Source organism: Vombatus ursinus, unplaced genomic scaffold, assembly GCF_900497805.2.
Source record: "Vombatus ursinus unplaced genomic scaffold, bare-nosed wombat genome assembly UNPS02014793.1, whole genome shotgun sequence".
Lineage (NCBI taxonomy): Eukaryota > Metazoa > Chordata > Mammalia > Diprotodontia > Vombatidae > Vombatus > Vombatus ursinus.
The window spans coordinates 15,762,030-15,779,952 of NW_020954571.1; the positions used below are offsets into that span (position 1 = coordinate 15,762,030).

Genomic DNA, 17,923 nt, shown 5'->3' on the forward strand with positions numbered 1-17,923 from the left:
CTACTACTACTACTACTACTACTACTACTACTACTACTACTACTACTCCTACTCCTACTCCTACTACGACTACTACCACCTTGCCTTTAATCACTGAATGGGTGTTGCTTCAGACAAACTGAGACATGGGAAAGACCTTAGCTTAAAAAGGCCAAGGTCTCCCACTGCATCTGGGGCCATTCCTAGTAGTTCTGATCTGTGTCTTGCCGTTGGATTCCAAATGACTCTGGAGGAGAGTGAAGCTGATGCCTTTGCACAGCTCTGCTTCACTTAAATCCAATTCACTAGCAAGTCAAGACATCATCTCTTGATGTTATTGGTCCTCTTTGAGAACGAAGGGTGAACAACAACAATCCTAAAGCATAAATACGACCAAATCCCTTTCCTGCTTAATAAACTCTGGTGGCCCCCTATTTCATCTAGGATAAAAATACAAACTCAGAATCCTAGGACTTCTGTACTTGGAGATCTCAGGGGTGGGGAAGAGCAGGAATCCTACTTCCTCAGGTTCCAGCTGTTATTATTTAAAGCCTTTTACAACCAAGTTTCAAACTACCTTTATAAGCTTATTATATATTATTCTTCTTCATGCTTACTTTCAATGATCCAGTTAGACTCACCTTGGAATCCTTCATATTTAACACTCCCACTTCTTTCTCTTTGCCTTTTTCCAGGAGTTCCAGGTCTGGAATGCCTGGAACTTACCACCTCTACCTCTTAGAATCTCTAGCTTCCTTCAAAGGTCAAATGCTACCTTCATGAGGGCCCTAACCCTGAAGATCACACAGGTAGTAAGTGACAGTCAGGATTTGAACCCAGGTCTTTTAAACTACAAATCCAGCACTCTTTGCACTGCATTCATGCTGCCTCCCTTATGTGTATACGTCTCCCCTAATAGATTATAAACTCCTTGAAGACAAAAACTTTCACCTTTATATTTCTATTGCTGAGCACAGTGCCTGGCACATCAGTCAACTAGCATTTAAGTACTTACTAGGTACCAGGCACTATAGTAAGTGCTAGGAAAAGAAAGAAGGGCAGAAAACAGTCCTTCCTCTCAGAGTTCCGTCTAACTGGGTGGGGGAGGGGAAGGGGAAGGATAGCATGGGATAGAATGCAATCACTTGTATATGTGGTGAGGTCTGCCTTGGCAAGAAGGACCACTTCTTGTGAAACAGGGGTGAAGGAGAAGATAGTGGCAGAAGACATTTGAACGATGTGAAATAAAGGAGAAAGGGGAGCTCTTTGAGAATGGTCTCAATTTTTTCAGTGAAATGTGAAGCAAAATTCTCAAATGAAAGGGGTCAGAGGAAGGATAAAAATGCTTGGAAAAGCCATTGTGTTGAGTGGGATAATGATGCAGGATATACTGGGGCTATTCTCAGAGGTAAGGCATTAAGATTAAGACGGACTAAGAAGGCCAAGAGAGAGACTAAGGCTGGATATTTAGACCTTGGAGTGATCTACTCATAGGTATAACTAGAATCTTTGAGAAGTGATGAGGTCACCAAAGTTATATAAAAAGCAACATGGTATAATGGCAAGACCATTTGGGTTTAAATTCTAACTGCTACTTACTAGCTTTGTGACTTTGGACACTTCGCTTCTCTGAGACTCAGTTTGCAAGAGCAAAAGTGAGGTTTAGGTGAGACCTCAAGGAAGTCAAAGAAGCTAGGAGGTGGAGGTGAGGAGGGAGAGTGTACCAGCCATGGGGGACAGCCAGTGAAAATGCTCAGAATCAGGAGGTAGAGTGTCTTGTTTAAGGAAAAACAAGGAGACCAGTGTCACTAGATTGTAGTGCATGTGGAGGGGAATAAAATGTAAGAAGGTAAGAAAGGTAGGAAGGGTCCAAGCAAAAGATTTTACTTGATCCTGGAGGCAATAAGGAACCACTGAAGTTTGTTAAATAGTAGAATGATACGGTTAGACTTAGTGTTTTAAGAAGGTCAATATAATGGCTGAATGGAGAATGGATTGCAGTGCAGAGAAACTTGAGGCACAGGGCTCACTTTATAGAGTATTGTAATAGTACAGGTGTGAGGTGATGAGGACCTGCATGAGGTGGCTGCAGTGTTAGAGAAGGTATACGAAAGATGATACAAAGATAGAAACAACAGGATTTGATGGCTGATTGGATATGGAAGGGTGAGAATGAGGAGTTTAAGATGAGACCTAGGTTTTGAGTCTGGGTGACTGGATGGTTGTGTCCCCAACTACAAGGAAGAAAGAGTTTGGGGATGAGAGAATGAAGATAATGAGTTGGATACTAGACATTTCCAGTTCATGTCTATGGGACATTTAGTTCAAGCTATCTAATAGGCAGTTGGAGATGAGTTTGGAGATTAGAAGAGAGGTTAGGGCTAGACAATTAGATCTGGGTGTCGCATAGAGGTTATTGAAACTATGATAGCTAATGAGGTCACCAAGTGAAATGATAAGGGGGAAGAGAGCCTAGAAGAGAGCCCTGTGGAATGCCCAGTTAGTGGTTGTGACCTTGAAGAAGATCCAGCAAAGAAGACTGAGGAGTGGTCAGATGGGTAGGAGAGCTAGAGGATGGTGTCATGAAAACCTAGAGAGAAAAGGCCTAAAAAAAAAGGGAGAAGAGGGTGACTGACAATGTCAAAGTCTGCAGAGAAATCAAGAAGGATAAGGACTGAGAAAAGGCCACTGGATTTGGCATTTAAGAGGTCATTGGTAACTTTGAAGAGAGCAGTTTTCAGTTGAATGATGAGATAGGAAGCCAGGTTGTAGAGAGGTGAGTGAGAAAGGAAAAGGAAGCATACATTTTAGATGGCCTTCTCAAATTTAGACAAAGAGGAGAGATATAGGATGATAGCTAGTGGGGATGGATTCATCAAGTGAGGGTTTTGAGAGTGAAGGAGATATGGGCACATTTTAGGCAAAAGGGAAGCAGTCAGTAGAAAGGGAGCAACTGAATATTAGTGAGAGTAGGGATGTTAGAGGGGGAAATTTGCTGGGAAAGGTAGGATAGAATGTGATTCCTGGTGCCTGTGCGGGGTTTGCCTTGGCAAGGAGGACCACTTCAAGTGACAAGGATGAAGGCAATAGTGACAGAAGGCATTTGAATGTGACATAAAGAAAAGAGGGAGCTCTTTGAGAATGGTTTCAATTTTTTCAGTGATCTATAAAGCAAAGTTCTCAAACGAGAGGGTGAGGTTTGAAGGATAAAAGTGCTTGGAAAAGCCACTGTATTGAGTGAGACAGTGAATGGTGGGTGGTGTAAAAGGATTACCTTGCTGCTGTAAGGGCTCAGTTGAGATTATGTAACATAAACTTGTAGTGGACCCAGTCAGAAGAGTTTAATGATTTTCTCCAACCTTGTTCAACACCATGTGAATAGGAGCAAAGGCAGTGGATGGTGGGTGTAATTCAAGGGTGAGGCTTGGTAGGGTAAATGGATGAGAGGATAAGGGTCCAAGGGACTTGAGAGGACAGCATAGAGTTGAACTGGTTTGTCAAGGGGTCAAGATGGCAAGGGCAACAGAGACTAGCAGGTGCAGGGGTCATGACCTGGGAAAAAACTAAAGGATAGAGGGATTTGAGGTCACTGTGAGGACAAAGAAAATTGGGTTTGGAATTGCAAGGCAGAGATAGAATAATAACAAATTATGATCAGATAAAGACATTTTATTTAGAGTTCATGAACATGGATATGAAATAGACCATCTCTGAGTGTAGCTGAGGGCAGTTAGGTGCTTAATAAATGCTTCTTGATTGATACCTACCTGGCCCCCAAGCTGTCGTCCAGCGTCTTCTGTAAAATCATTGGTGATGAAGGACTCATAATTTTCCATGGCAGCCCTTTCAACTTCTAAACAGCTCTAATTCTCATTTGTCCTTATACTCTGCTAATATCTGCCTCTTTAACTTACATTCACAGTTTCCTCCTAGTTCTCTCTAGGATTCACTTGCAGAGATCCTTGACCAGGTAGTGCTACAGCTCAATTCAAATGTCCCCTCTTCTTTGAAGCGTTCCCTGATTCCTTCAGTCTTCGCACCCTTTTTTTGGGCACTAGTTTGCACTTTTAATGAACTCAATCTTCATTATTTTGTGTTTATGTGTATGAATCTTATTGCCCTGCCAGGCTGTGACCTCTATGTGGGTAGGGACCATATCTTTAACCAAAATGGTTATCTTTTTCAGAGTGCTCTGCACAGAGGTGATTAATATTTGAATTAGGATCTACGAAGCAGTTGGGGACCCACTGGCAGTTGCAGTACCAACCATTTACATCCCCTGGTCAATCCCTCAAGGCCACTGGGAGCTCTAAAATGTCCCTCAACTAGACAGAACTAACCCTTTTCCCACAATAGGTTCCTTTTTCACAAACCTAATTTTATTTTTTCAACCAACAAACATTTGTTGTTTATGGTATGTGCAAAGCTCTGGGCTGGGCTTAGGCCCATACTGTGGGGATATATAAAAATACATACAACATAGTCTTAATCTGCTTTTAAACTTTAGTGAAGAGAAAGATGCTGTGGCCAATAACAAAGAGTCCAGAAGAGCATCAGAGATTTAGAGCTCAAAAGGACTTTAGAGATCATTTATCTGGTCCAATTCCTTCATTTTACAGGTGTTAAAACAAGTCAAATGAGGTTAAGTGATTTACCCATAGACATAGATGTAGTAAACCTAAGTGGGATTGGGACCCAGGTCCTTCTGATTCCAAATTCAACACTATACAAAATACCATGCTGAACGGCTGAGGAAAGAGGAAGAATTTGGTTTTACACATAGGATCATTGAGCTTTTAGTGTTGAAAGGGACCTCAGAGATCATGTATTCCATCCCCCTCATTTTATAGACAAAACAGGCCCAGAGCAGAGAAGTAACTTGACTAATGTCACAGTTTGAGTTGGAGGTGTCATAAGGCACACAGGTAGAGTTGTCCAGCTGGTAGTTGAAAGTATGAATCTGGAGTTAACAATTTGGGAGTTATTCTCACAACCGGTAGTTGGAACTGTGGGAGTGGATGAGTTTGCCGAGAGAGTACTGAGCCAAAAAGGAACCTTGGTGAATGTCTACATGTAGAAGACAGGAGGAAGAAGAGAGAATGGAAAAGGAGAAAGGTAAGTTAGTAAGGAAAGGGGAACCAGGATAGTGAATGTTATGGGAGGAGCTATAGTGGGAATTTCAAGGTGAAAGTGAAATTGCCTATCACCAGAGTCATATACTCCGAAAATCAAAGTGGATGAGCACTGAAAAAGGCCACTAAATATGGTGATTATCATTAATAAGAGCTGACATTTTATGGTTACAATGTGTTTTATATGAATAATCTCATTTGATCCTCAATAATCCCGTGCAGAAGGAAAGGAAATTATCATTTCCATTTCAGAGATGAAGAATAGCCAATAAGTGGAGAAGCTGGGGTTAAAATTTACATCTTCTGAGTCCAGTCCTCTTTCCTGTCAACTCTTCTCTGAATACTTCTTTCTGACCTTAAAGAACACTATCAATAGTGAAGGAAATCAGACTATTAAATGTTAATGAGAGGTAAGGAAGGAGAGTCAGTGAATGCAGACTACTCATTCAAGAAATCTGGTGGTGAAAGGGGAGAAACAAAACAGTAACTGGAGAGAATAGCATGAGTAAAGAAGGTTTAGATTTTTTTATTTTTAAACTTAGGGAAATGTCCACGTGTTTGTAGGCAGAAGGAAAGGAGTCAGTGGAGGAACAATCAGCAAGAGCAAGTAGAAGAGGCAAGTCACCTCTTAGTCCTACCCTTCTGCACTTCTAAAGACACACTAACAGATGGAGTTTTTCCAAACAAACACTTTTATTATCTTCTTTACAGAATCTAAATTCACTAACAATTCCTTTACAGAGTAGGTATAAGGTTCCCTAAGGAACAGGGCTTAGGACCATATGCAAGGCATAGATGGGCACAAATATCTGGCAGACACCTGAATCAAAGATGATGCCCATCCTCCCCCTCTCCACAGGCATCCTAGAAGGACTTTAGCCAGAAAAGCAGAGAAGATTTCAGTGTGGGACCACTTCAAAGAAGATTATTTGTGATACCCATGAACTATGCTGCCCTTTCACACAGCTCAACTGGGACGGATGGCTATGTAATAGTACTAACAAAAAACCATGGTGGAGTTCAGTTATCAAATTATAGCCTTAAGAAATTCTTAGGAGAGGGTTAAGACATGATCAATATATTCCTGGGCCCACAGTGTGTTGGGATGGTGAGAGTAAGGTACTCAGTGGGCATCCTTGTTTGGCTAGCTGGGTGAAATGTTGATTTTCCAACAACACGACTGCTACACAGAAGCGTGAGGTTGCTGAAGACAAGAGGTCTGATGTGGCATTAGGAACTGAAGAACTGACCCAGTTTCTGGTCAGGAATAGTCAGCAAAGCAACCTGCACATAGCTGGTTCATTGCATAGGGTGATGTTTGGGACAAGTTCTTATTTGTTCTGAATAATACCTTACATTGGTACAGCACTTTATGTTTTTCAAAGAGCTGTCGATACACTTTCATTTTCTTCTGGGCACTCAGGCTCACTCTCCTTTCTCCTCATCGATGCTGATTTAGGCCTGTTAAGTTCTTGAGCTAATGAAGACAAATCAAAGCAGATGAAAGGAAAGGTTAGAACCTGATCCTGACTATAGATCAGGCAGTGGTCAGTGGGAATAACAGAGGCTGGAGGGGTAGCAGTGATGTGATGTAATACTGAATGAGACAATGTATAAAAAGCATTGTGTAAACTTTAAAGCTTCATATAAATGCTAATTATTATACAATACACCATTGACTCCAGGTTCTGAAATTTTCTCCAGTACCACAGGAAGACTGAAAGAGGCGGGATAACTGCAACTAGGGAGCACATGAAGTTAAACTAGTGGTTTTTGTTTGTTTGTTTTACTTTTTAACTTTTCACTTCAAAAATTAAAATTACTTGGATTACACAGCATGTAAGATTTAAAGCTAACGCAAACTCAAATCATCTCCAGTGATACTCACAGTCACGGCTGCTCCCATCATTCCCTGCACAAGTGCTTCCCCAGTAGATTTGACCTAGGAAAAACAGAATGAAAGCTCTCAAGTGCTCTAATAGGTAATTAAAGATAAAGCAGGTATTAAAAAACAAGCACATGTAGCCCAGATGAAGGAGTCTGTGCACTGGAACAGTGTTCTCAAACACAAATAGAAATGGCTCTCTGTGGGCTGCATAATAACTTAGAAAACCACAAATTAACAATATTTGTGTTTTACTGTATATTAATTTTGTTAAATATTTCCCAATTATATGGGAATTTGGCTTGGGTCAAACTAGGGAGTGTTGTGGGCCTAGTTTTTGATACCTCTATACTGAAAGATGATTTAACTGCCTTTCTAGAGATCGAATGATTCACTGGAGCAATGGTAGCAAATAGCTACTAGTGTACAGTGGTAGGGCAGAAGAGGTTAGATTCTTTAATTCTCTATGTATTGTGTCACCCATTTTCAGCATGAGGGATGGGAATGTCTTCATGGAGAGTAGCAGGTGACATATTTTATTCACCAAATTTTGGAATATCACCAGTGGGAGGATTATGGTAGAATAGCTCCCATGCTGTTCCAACAAAGTTAACTTCAGATAACCTGTTTAGCTGTGTGTCCCATGCTCATGGCATCATTGATCCTGTTTTCAAGGAAGCGCCAAGTGTCTTCAAAGTCAGGAGATGAGTCCTGCATCATCACTAGCTCCGTAGTGTTGTAGATGCCAGCCAATACTGCCCGACGTGTATACCAGTTAATCTGCATCAGAAACAAGCCAAGAAAATGAATCAGCTTTGGCATGGACCCTGGCAGAGAACAAGCTTGGACCAAAGCCAGCTGTGACACAGGGCAAAGTCTTCCTTTGCCCCGTTGCTTCCCTTCCCCTTGGCCTAAGTAGTGGTTCTCCAGAGTTAGGAAAAGCCCTCAGCAACTTATAACTGTGCAAGGGAACAGTCTGTCCTGGTAAACCCCTCTTTAAAGCACCACCTCAGCTGCTTAGTGTTTTATTCCTTTAATTTCTTTGCTTTTCAATTTCACTTTCCTACCATCTCAGTTGGTGGTGTATTCCCACTTGGAGGAAGTTTATTAAAGCAGTTTATTACAACTGTGGTGGGAATCTTTCTTTGCTTGCCCTACCCAGATTCCACAAAATACCATCACTTATTGTTTTTATGAAGGTATACGTTACTTCTTTTATTTCCTGCCAAAAAGATGATGCTTTTTAACAAGGCAGATTCTTTGTTGGTGGCTGCTTTAAATGAGTTTATTGATCTCTCAGTGGAGGAAGAAGTGGATTGGGGGAAGGGAGTTTCTTTTTAAAGAGATGGGTGTCTCAGTGGTATTCTTTTTTGAGAGTGGTGTTAATGAAATCAGCCTGAGTTTAAAAAAAAAAAAAAAGAAGCAAAACACCAAGAGATTCTGCTGCAGGATTTAAATCTTGAGAGGGTGCTGGGAAATGGATATAAAAAAACAGTTCTAAATAAAAACAATCTCTTGTGCTTTGCGTCATTACTGCAGGTAAGAAAAAAATGCTTTACCAACTTTTGGTTTTGTGGTCAGGACACTGAACTTTAAACAAAAAGTAAAAGCCTATAGTTAGCTCTGTGAGAACTGTCATTGAAGAACATGCCACTGCCTTTCTTTATTGTTTCAATTTGTCTTTTTTTCTGAGATGATACTACTGTAGGCCCCATGAAGGAGGCTTGTAATTAGAGAACTTTCATAAAGTTCTATAAAGAATCTTCATTTTAAGTTTTGGAGTTAATTGGGATTGAAATCAGAACATCAGATTCCTGTGTTCTAACACCCCTAAGTCTCTTGGTGACTATAGCAGATCACCCCACAATTGTTCTAGGCATAAGTACAACTGGGCAGCACTTGTAGGAGGCACTTACATCAGTGGACTGGTCTCCGGCATAGTGCCACATGTCATCTACCATCCTGGTGAGGAGGTTTAGGCTGGCTGGGATATTATGAGGGAGCATAAGCATGCCCAGAGCCTAAAAAGGAAACAACACAGAAACAAATACAGCATAGTCCCATAATGGGACTGATGAACATGTGTAGTTAATAGGAAACAGTTTGCTTTGTAGTTTCAGCTCACATAAAAACATACAAAAACAAAAAATGAAAGAACTTAGACTTTTCTTCATTGGCTGATAGTCCAATTCTAGCCAAGTAGCATGAGGTCTTGACAGTCCACAAATCTGAATTCTGCTTCCCAAGTTGTTCATCAATTTCTGTGATAACCTAGAGAAACTTCCCTTGGCAATAAGCAAGGAAAACCAGTGCTTGATTCAGAGTGTAGTACCCAGGCTGAGCCTTGGCAGCAGTGTAACTTTATTCAGGTGATCGATGGCATCCCTTCTTTCCATTCTCAATGTGGACACTCTAATTCAGGCCTCCATAACCTTTCACCAAACTGACTGCAACAGCCTCCTAATTGGCCTTCCCACCTTCAGAAATCTTCTGCACAATTATGCCAGATTTATCTTCCTCAGATTATAGCTCTAACTACATAACATTCCTGTTAAAAAATCTTCACGGGCTTGGTATCATCTATAAGGCCAAAGCCTAAACTTAAATTCCTTATAGGATGACATTCAATATCATCCATAATATGGCCTCAATCTATCTTTTTATTATTAGCCCCCACAATTCCTTTATTAGCATGCCCTATACTTAAGCAAAACTGGATTACCAAAATATACCAAACTTTTTCACTTCCACGCCCTTGCTTATGCTTTTCCTCAACCCAGAGCCTCCTCTTAGGCCCAGAGAACATGAGGTGGTTATTAGAAAGTGCTCTATGTTAGGGATGCAGCAATAAAACCACTCGCTTTCTATCACTCCCTTCATGGACTCCTAAGGTTTGCTTAGGCTGGTAGGACTCAGTCTATACTGTGAGCCAGGGCCCAAGGCCATTCATGTTGCCAGACTATCTCCATCTCCCTTCCCCATGCTCCAAAAAAGGGGATAAATGGCCTGGATTAACAGTCACTCTAAATTATTTAATGGATGTGGGTTTAAGTCCTGGTCCTATCACACTTACTGTATATTCCCAGGCTTTTCATTTGTTGTGAAGATTAACGAGTTAACTTTGGTACAGTACTCAGGGCTGAGTTGGTGCTGAATATTATTAATGGTATTATTGTCACTAATCATGATATGAGAACTACGTATGAATTTTGTACCCGGGGCCAATGTTCAATATATGGGATCAGCATTCTCAGTCTGGTTTCCACTGCATCCCTCAGGAACTGGTCTGTCTTCCTCTTCCTGGAAGAGGGAAAAGAAAACAGCGTGTCTATTTGTCAGAGTAGATGACTTGCAGCTACCCTCAGTCCTAGGTTAGGAAGTAGCTCTTTTTGGCCCGTGACTCTGACCTGGCCAAAGCTATCTGTAGTTGGGCTATCAGAGCAGCTGGTGAGTGGGGATTTTTTGTCTAAAAGAGTTGGACTACAGGATCTTATTTTCTCTCCGTGTTCTGCTGAAAGCCTTGTACTTGGGGACAGGCTGGGAGATCTGGGCCCTGGCAAATGTGTCCCTACACTCTTCAGTGATGATACTACAGGATACTCACTCTGCCTGGCCCAATTGCACGAGCTTTTGTTCTTCTTCCATCACCCGATTGAGTTTAGCATTGCACTGTGTCACAAAATGCAGGATCAGTTCACTGCCATCATTTCCAAACATGCCAGCTGCTGCACTAGAGAGACCCAGGGACTGTGAAAGAGGAAAGAGGGAGACTGATGGAGTCTCTAAGATGGTAACTCACATTTCACTAATGTTTTGAGGTTTACCAAACACTTTACTCATAACAACCCTGAGGTAGGTAGTGGAAGTGTTATTCATATTATATACAGATGAGTCTCACAGACATTTAGAATCTTTCCCATGATCATACAGCTGATAAGTGTTAAAACCAAAATTTGAACTCAGGACTCTAGACTCTAGGGTCAGAGCTCATTACACTATACCACAATAAAGACAGATGGACAAGGACCTCTGGATATATGTGGGAGAAGGGAAGGAGACAGGAAGAAAGGGAATACTTTATTTTGACTTTTTCCTTTTTGGAGAAGAGATCTAGGAAACCCCAAAATGCCCAGCAGTTTCGACTCTATCCTAACTTTTCAGTTATCCACAGATTCTCTATATACATATATACCTGAGCTCCTTCTGCAATGGCTTCTGGGGTCCATCCATGAGCAGGCACAAACTCCAAAGCTGCAGTCAGGATCCGATGCTGCAGCTGCTCCTCGCTTTCATAGTCCTCATCCTCCTCACCACCCTGATCTGTGTACCTGAAGTCCAATTCAGGAAAACAAGCTGAGTGCCAGGACTGTGTCCCAAGTGCTACCTGTTCTTATAAGGTTGAGAAGCACATCAATATTATTTTCCTGTGTGCCAATGTCACAGCTGTTTAATGCCAATAGGATTAAAAAGATCTGCATTCTCTTCTCCCACTATTGTTACTAAAAAGCAAGGGCATCTAGTATATACCAAAGTTGTTACTCAATAAACAAAAGGGTCTGCTTGACCCAGATGTGTCCCTTGGCCACTGCACAGAAAAACCATAACTTTTTCAGTAGTGGCATCAATAAAAAATACTAGTGCTCGGGGAGACTAGAAATCAGATGACTGGCCTCCTGGTGCTTACCGGGGGTGTGACTTCGAGGGCTCTGGATTGGGCTCTTCTGTTCCTTGTGACTCAGAGTGCTGCTGAGAGGAAGAGGGAGGGGGCTGATACTTTTGTTCATCTGAAGATTTCATTGCCAAAGCTGAAGCATGGAAGGCACGTGGCATGGGGGAGGGCCGACACCTGTTCACTGAAATAGGAGGTAGAATGGTCAGTCACAGACACCTTCACAAGTCCTATAAGAGACCTCATGGTATAAAACAAGATAACAGGATACACTGACATATTTTAGGGGTTTGGGATGAAGACCTCAGGCAATGAATAGCCCTGACAATATGGCACAACAGAGCACTGAACTGAGAAGAACTGAGTTCTAGTTTTGGCTATGCCACTTCATGGCTGTATGACTGTGGGTGTCACTTAACATTTCTGAGTCCAGTTTCTTTACTTGTCACATGGGTATCATCATCCCTGGCTCATCTTCTTGTGTGTTATAAAGAACAAATGATATGATATATGTGAAAGTACTTAAGAAAACAGTTAACTTTCATACAAATGAAGAGTATTGTTATCATCATGGAAAGAGTAAACAAGATTCCAGGTCCTATTCCACTTCTGCCCGTTTTGAGACGACGGGCAAATCATCAATTCCTCCATGTCTATTTCATAATCTGTAAAACGGGGATGTTAGTGACTTCTCTACCTCACAGGGGTGAGAATCAAATGAGATCATTGATTCATGTACTCTAAAGAAAAAAAATGCTCTGTGGCAACCTATTTTTACTTTTATTTTTATTTAAGATATTTACTTCCTAGGACCACAGAATGTTAAGTCTGGAAGGGACTCCGGAGTTTATTTAGTATGAAACCTTAATTTTTGTGACATGAAGAAACTGAGGTCCATAGACGTAAAATCATTTGACCAAGTCACACAAACAATAAGTGGCACAGCCCAGATTTCAATCTAGTTCTTTGGATTCCAAGTTCAGGGCTTTTTCCATTATATTATACTTCATCTTCCTGAATTAAAATCTGGCCTCAGACACTTAACTAGCTGTGTGACCCTGGGCAAGTCACTTAACCCTGTTTGTCTCAGTTTCTTCATCTATAAGATGAGCTGGAGAAGAAAATGTCAAACTCCAGTATCTTTGCCAAGAATATCCCAAATGGGGTCCATGAAGAATTGGACACGACTGAACAACAACAACAATAAAGAGTAATTTAAGAATTCAAGTTCGAAATTTGAATAAAGAACAGTTAAAACCTTAATAAGATGTATTTATCAAAATAAACAGTTTAATGGATAGGCAACAGTTACAAGTGTTAGTCAGACAGGATTGCTCATTCAGCCAATCTTTAGTTAACTCTTGCAAAAGATTCTGAGTACAAGAAACACCATTTAAGATTATGGGATATTGCTACAACTGACTAGAGAATAGACTTTCTTTCCAGAAAATCATTATAGCTTTTCTGTCCTAATGTTCTGTTTGAATTAACAAAAGAGAACCTGACATTAAAGATAATGTATTTCATTCATTCATTCAACATTAATAATCTGCTATGTGCAGGCTAGGTATTATGGGGGGGCATATAAAAAAAGGAGAAATCATGAGTCCTGCCTTTGAGGAGTTTATAATCCAGCTGATTATTAGTGTGCTTGCCCATATTCTGACTTTTCCAGATTCTAGCCTGCCTCAACATCAGAACAGTGATTAAAAAAAGAAAGAACAAAACCAGAAACTTTTTGCCAGAAAAAGGATCTAAATCATAAAATTATTAGAACAGATTGAATGCCAAGTGAAAATGTGTATTTTTTAAAATATTAGAGGGTTAAGAATAATTATTCCCAGATGAATAAAATTTAAGATCCTTCTTGAGTCCCCTATCAAAATACCACATATCCTAAATAACCCATTAAATAAACCAGGGTATAATGATGCAAAAGACAAACTAGAAGAGGAGCACTCAAAAATGTAAAAGAGAAAAGAGCAATGGTAACAGAAATGAGTCCAAAGTATTATTAATATTAATGTTTTAATTAATGTTTAGAATATTATTAATGTTTTAAAAAGTGGGGGAGGCGGAATAGAGGAAGGAATGCCTGATTTTAAGTCAGAAGGCATGGACTAAATTTTAGAGCTGCCATTTATTACCTGTGTGTAGCTGATAGAGAGCTGGGCCTGGAGACAGAAAGTCTCATCTTCCTGAGTTCAAGTCCCACCTAGCTGCATGATCCTGTGCAAGTCACTTAACCATGTTTGACTCAATTTCCTCATCTGTAAAATGAGCTGGAGAAGGAAATAGCAAACCACTCCTAAAGCTTTGCCAAGAAAACTCTAAATGGGGGTAACAATGAGTTGGACACAATTGAAACGACTATTAACAGACACTTTACTTTCTTAATTTGGGCTTCAGAATTATATCTGTAAAACGGTAAGCAACATAGTCTGGTGAAAAGAGCCATGGATTTTGGGCCAGGGGATCTGAGTTTGAATTCTGGATCTTTTAATATTGTGTTGACTTTGGATAAGGTATTTGACCTTAATATTTCTGGGCTTCATTTGCCTAATCTGAAAAACGATGGGGTTAGTCTAGGCAATCTTTAAGGTCCCTTCCAGCTTTAGTTCCTATGAAGTCTATGGATGATAATGTTTATACTTCCCTACTTAACAGGGCTGGTTGTGAGACTCAAGTAAGACTCCATTTGAAAGCACTTTATAAACCTTACAGCATTATATGTGTCAACTATAACTTTTCCTCTGCAAAAGTCCTACTTGGATGCCTTTATCATATCATGAAAGTGACCCTGGGTTCTTAAAGGCTCCATTATGCTCTACCATCTTAGAAAGGCTTTGTGTAGTTCCTGTAGCTGTCTTTTTTTTTGAGGAACCACAGTGGAGAGATTTATCACCAATAGGATGGCCAGTTGGTGATGAATTCTATGGCCATGACAAGGAAATAAAAATGTGAAATTATTCTCAGTCCTACACAGCTCCCTTCCACTTTTGCTGTGACTGTGACAGCCAACTGGATGACATATGACCTATTTAAACAAGCTATTGATGCCATCATAGATGGAGGGACATCCTTGGAGTCAGGAGACTCCTAAGTTAAATTCCTACCTCTGACACATACTAGCTGTATGACTATGAGTAATTTACTTAACCTGTAAGTGCCCTAGACAAATCTCTCAAATGATAAGTTATAGATGAGTTGCCAGCCTACATAGTGAAGGTAGTTGTTTCACAGGGAATTTCCTAAACCAATGAAATCACAATGAAATTTAAAAAACAAATAAAAAACAATGCCCCCCAATGGGAAATTAATAAAAGAACAGAGATGAATAGATAATGCAATTTTCTAAGGAAATTTAACTCTTCTAAATCCATCACTACTAGAAGTGGTCTAGAAGAACCTAGAGACTGTCTCTTTCTCCTTGCCAAGGAGAGATAGATATAAGCCAAAGATAACATCATTTCATAATAAAAAGTTATTTGCAAAACTTTCCAAAGGAGGATAGTGGAAAATTATGACTGTTATTGCCTTATAAAGCATGAAGAAACAATTGAAGAAAAAATAAGTTTATAGAAAGCTTGCTGAGAGAGACCCAGTTAAGTCAGATCATCCCAGGAGCTTTAAAGGACATAACTGGAAGGACAATGAGCAGATGAAAAATGGAAAACATCTCTCAAGGCTTTTATAATACATTATTTTCTCTACCAGTAACAACAGAGCAACCACATTTGGACATAAAGTCCCAGATGTGTTTTGTGAAGAAGAAATGGTATTTAGGAAAACAAGGATGGGAAGAGCAACTAAACCAGGCCAATTATACACTAAAGAGCATGGCGAGGGACAACACAATTTCAGAGATTATGAAGATATATGAAAAAGAGAGGATACGAAACATTTGGAAAAAACAGCAGTGATTTATCATGATCTAAAAAAGGGTGACTGAAAAAATATAACGACCAACCTATAGTCCTAGATTCTTAACTATATGAAATCTTCATGAAAAAACCTACATACATACTAAGAGCATCCTTGAAAGTACTTGAAAGGCTTTCACAAAGAACATTTTACAGAAGCCTACAGCTTTAATCACAAAACTAAAACGTGCAGAGAACTTAAGAACAACTTGCTTATTGTTTATTGACTACAGAAAGACATGTGATTTTGGTAGGGCAAAATATTATTTTATGAACTTACATAGACTGAAGTATAACCAAAAAAATGTGCACAATGACCACAACATAAATAGAAAGAACAATGAAATGAAACTGAACGTTAATGGCCACGTCTGTTTACCTCTTCCATTACCCATGAAAAGTTCAGAAAAAGAACCTTTCTCTCTTCATTGTGGAGGAGAAGACTGATGAATAACCTGTGAGTGCTGTAAATATTATATCGCTATGTTGGTTATTTTTGCTGAACGTTTTTTTTTTTTCCTTTTAAAACCTTTGTTACAAAGGAAGGCTTGACGGGGGGAAGGTAAATATTTGGAAATGAATATGATATAAAAACAAAAGGCATCAATAAGAAAGTTGCTCTTTCACAAATACCTCAAAATCATATAACATTCCTTGAAACACATAACTATTTGACAACTCTGATTATTATCATGTGAGGCATAAAACGGGGAGGAATATGCTCACCAAAGTTGTTTGCCATCATGAGGATATCCAGGAGAGTCTAAAAGGAAGACTCCCTTTAGAGGAGTTCTCCACAGTCTCCTATTTGTGGATGACTTTATACTGATTGCATCAAGTTTTGGAACACTATAACGTATTTAAAATAAGATCCAGGGTCACGTAAAAGTGTTCAAACTACACAGGAAAAACCAAGTGGATGAAGAATGTCCTTTGTCTAATTTACAAGTTGAATGGTCAGCACATAGACTTCTTTCATCAATATAAAGACCCTGGAAAGGAAATTTTGTTGTTCAGCCATTTCCAAGTCATAGTGACATAGCTCAGGGTCACACAGCTAGTAAGTGTCTGAGGCCAAATTTGAATGTAGGAAAATGAATCTTCCTGATTCTGGGACCAGCACTCTACACACTGTGCCACCTAGCTGCCCTGGAAAGACAATGGATAGGGCCAAAAGTGAAGAGTAGGAAGTGGTTTTAAAATCCTAAGCTTCTACTTGGAAAAAAAAAGGCTGTATTTTAATAAGAATATTCTTCTGATGATGATATATGGATATATTGTATTTTATGTCTTAGAAGAACTAAAATTCCAGAGAAATGGCAATAGGGATAAATGGTGGGTGTAAAGAGCCTGGAACATATTACCATAAAAGAACTATGTACCTGAAGCTCATAAAAGCTATCGTTGAGGAAAAGTAGGATTAAAAGTGGGGTGATCAAGTAGTGGGAATGTTGGATAACAAAGGGACAGTCCATATGTTCCAAAACATAGTATCTTTGCAAGGTCAAGGGAGCTAAAGAGAGACCTTCAGTGGGCTCTCCTGTGGAGGAGAACGGGGACAAGAGTGTGGAAGGTTTGTGATTTGCACCCTTGGTAGGATTACCTACATTGATGCATCTTTGTCCGAAATACAAGCAGAGGACCCTAAACAGCTGCTATGCACACTCCAGACACTAGTCAAGTGGAGCTGACTGAATCAAGGGCCAGTGTCAGGATTCTAGTCAGGTCAGGGTCAGGATTTAGGTCGGATCTGGAACTGGAAGTCGGGGTGATTGGTCAGGAGATGGGGACCAGCTCTTGGTCCCGGGCGGAACAGATGTCAGAGGTCTCAGTCCAAAGAAATGTTCAAGTCAGAGGTGAAGTCCATGTTTGGGACACAGCACACAATAGTCAGAGCTAAAATCAGGGTTGGGGGTCAAGACCCGGCGTTGGCCCGTTAGTCAAGCCCGAGGAATTCAGGCTCAGACCCGTTGGAAGACAGCCAAGAAGCATGGCAAGGCCCCCCGGGGGTCCAGTCTGGCCCGGACCCTACAGTGCCCTTCATTTCACCTTGCCAGCAGCCCAGAGCCTGGTCCCCCTCAGCCACAGTCACACGGGTCCCCTCCTGTCCCCGCCCCCGCGTCCCTCCCAGGCCCCGGGGGTCCCGGCCCCGCCCGGCCGCCCCCTCACCGGGCCGGCACTGCAGCCGCAAGAACCTCCATCCGGTCCGACGGAGGAACCCAGCCACCGCCGCCGCCATCTTGGAAGTGGGCACGGACCCCCGGGAAGTCTCCACGTGACACCACGCGATGCGTGAGTGTGTGCGCGCGCGCGTGAGGGGATGGGGTGGGGGGAG

The 17,923-nt window shown here is 40.8% G+C and overlaps 1 protein-coding gene across 1 annotated transcript; it reads right to left on the reverse strand.

The window, feature by feature from the left end:
• Positions 1–5,782: 5,782 nt before the first annotated feature.
• COQ9 (coenzyme Q9) lies at positions 5,783–17,862 on the reverse strand. Its single transcript, XM_027869804.1, has 9 exons — positions 17,758–17,862; positions 11,681–11,849; positions 11,189–11,324; positions 10,601–10,743; positions 10,212–10,296; positions 8,913–9,017; positions 7,621–7,776; positions 7,000–7,053; positions 5,783–6,588 (listed from the first exon to the last, which is right to left on the reverse strand). Exons 1-9 carry the CDS (start codon positions 17,825–17,827, stop codon positions 6,553–6,555), a joined length of 954 nt encoding a protein of 317 aa, XP_027725605.1. The 5' UTR covers positions 17,828–17,862; the 3' UTR covers positions 5,783–6,552.
• Positions 17,863–17,923: the final 61 nt, after the last annotated feature.

What these genes read in the sequence shown, in the direction of transcription:
- COQ9 (XM_027869804.1), bottom strand. Translation starts at nt 17,827, where the DNA reads ATGGCGGCGGCGGTGGCTGGGTTCCTCCGTCGGACCGGATGGAGGTTC. An exon ending in GCGGCTGCAGTGCCGGCCCG is followed by an intron (nt 11,850 to 17,757) that starts GTGAGGGGGCGG and finishes CTCCTATTTCAG; the next exon opens with TGAACAGGTGTCGGCCCTCC. An exon ending in CCCTCGAAGTCACACCCCCG is followed by an intron (nt 11,325 to 11,680) that starts GTAAGCACCAGG and finishes ATTGGACTTCAG; the next exon opens with GTACACAGATCAGGGTGGTG.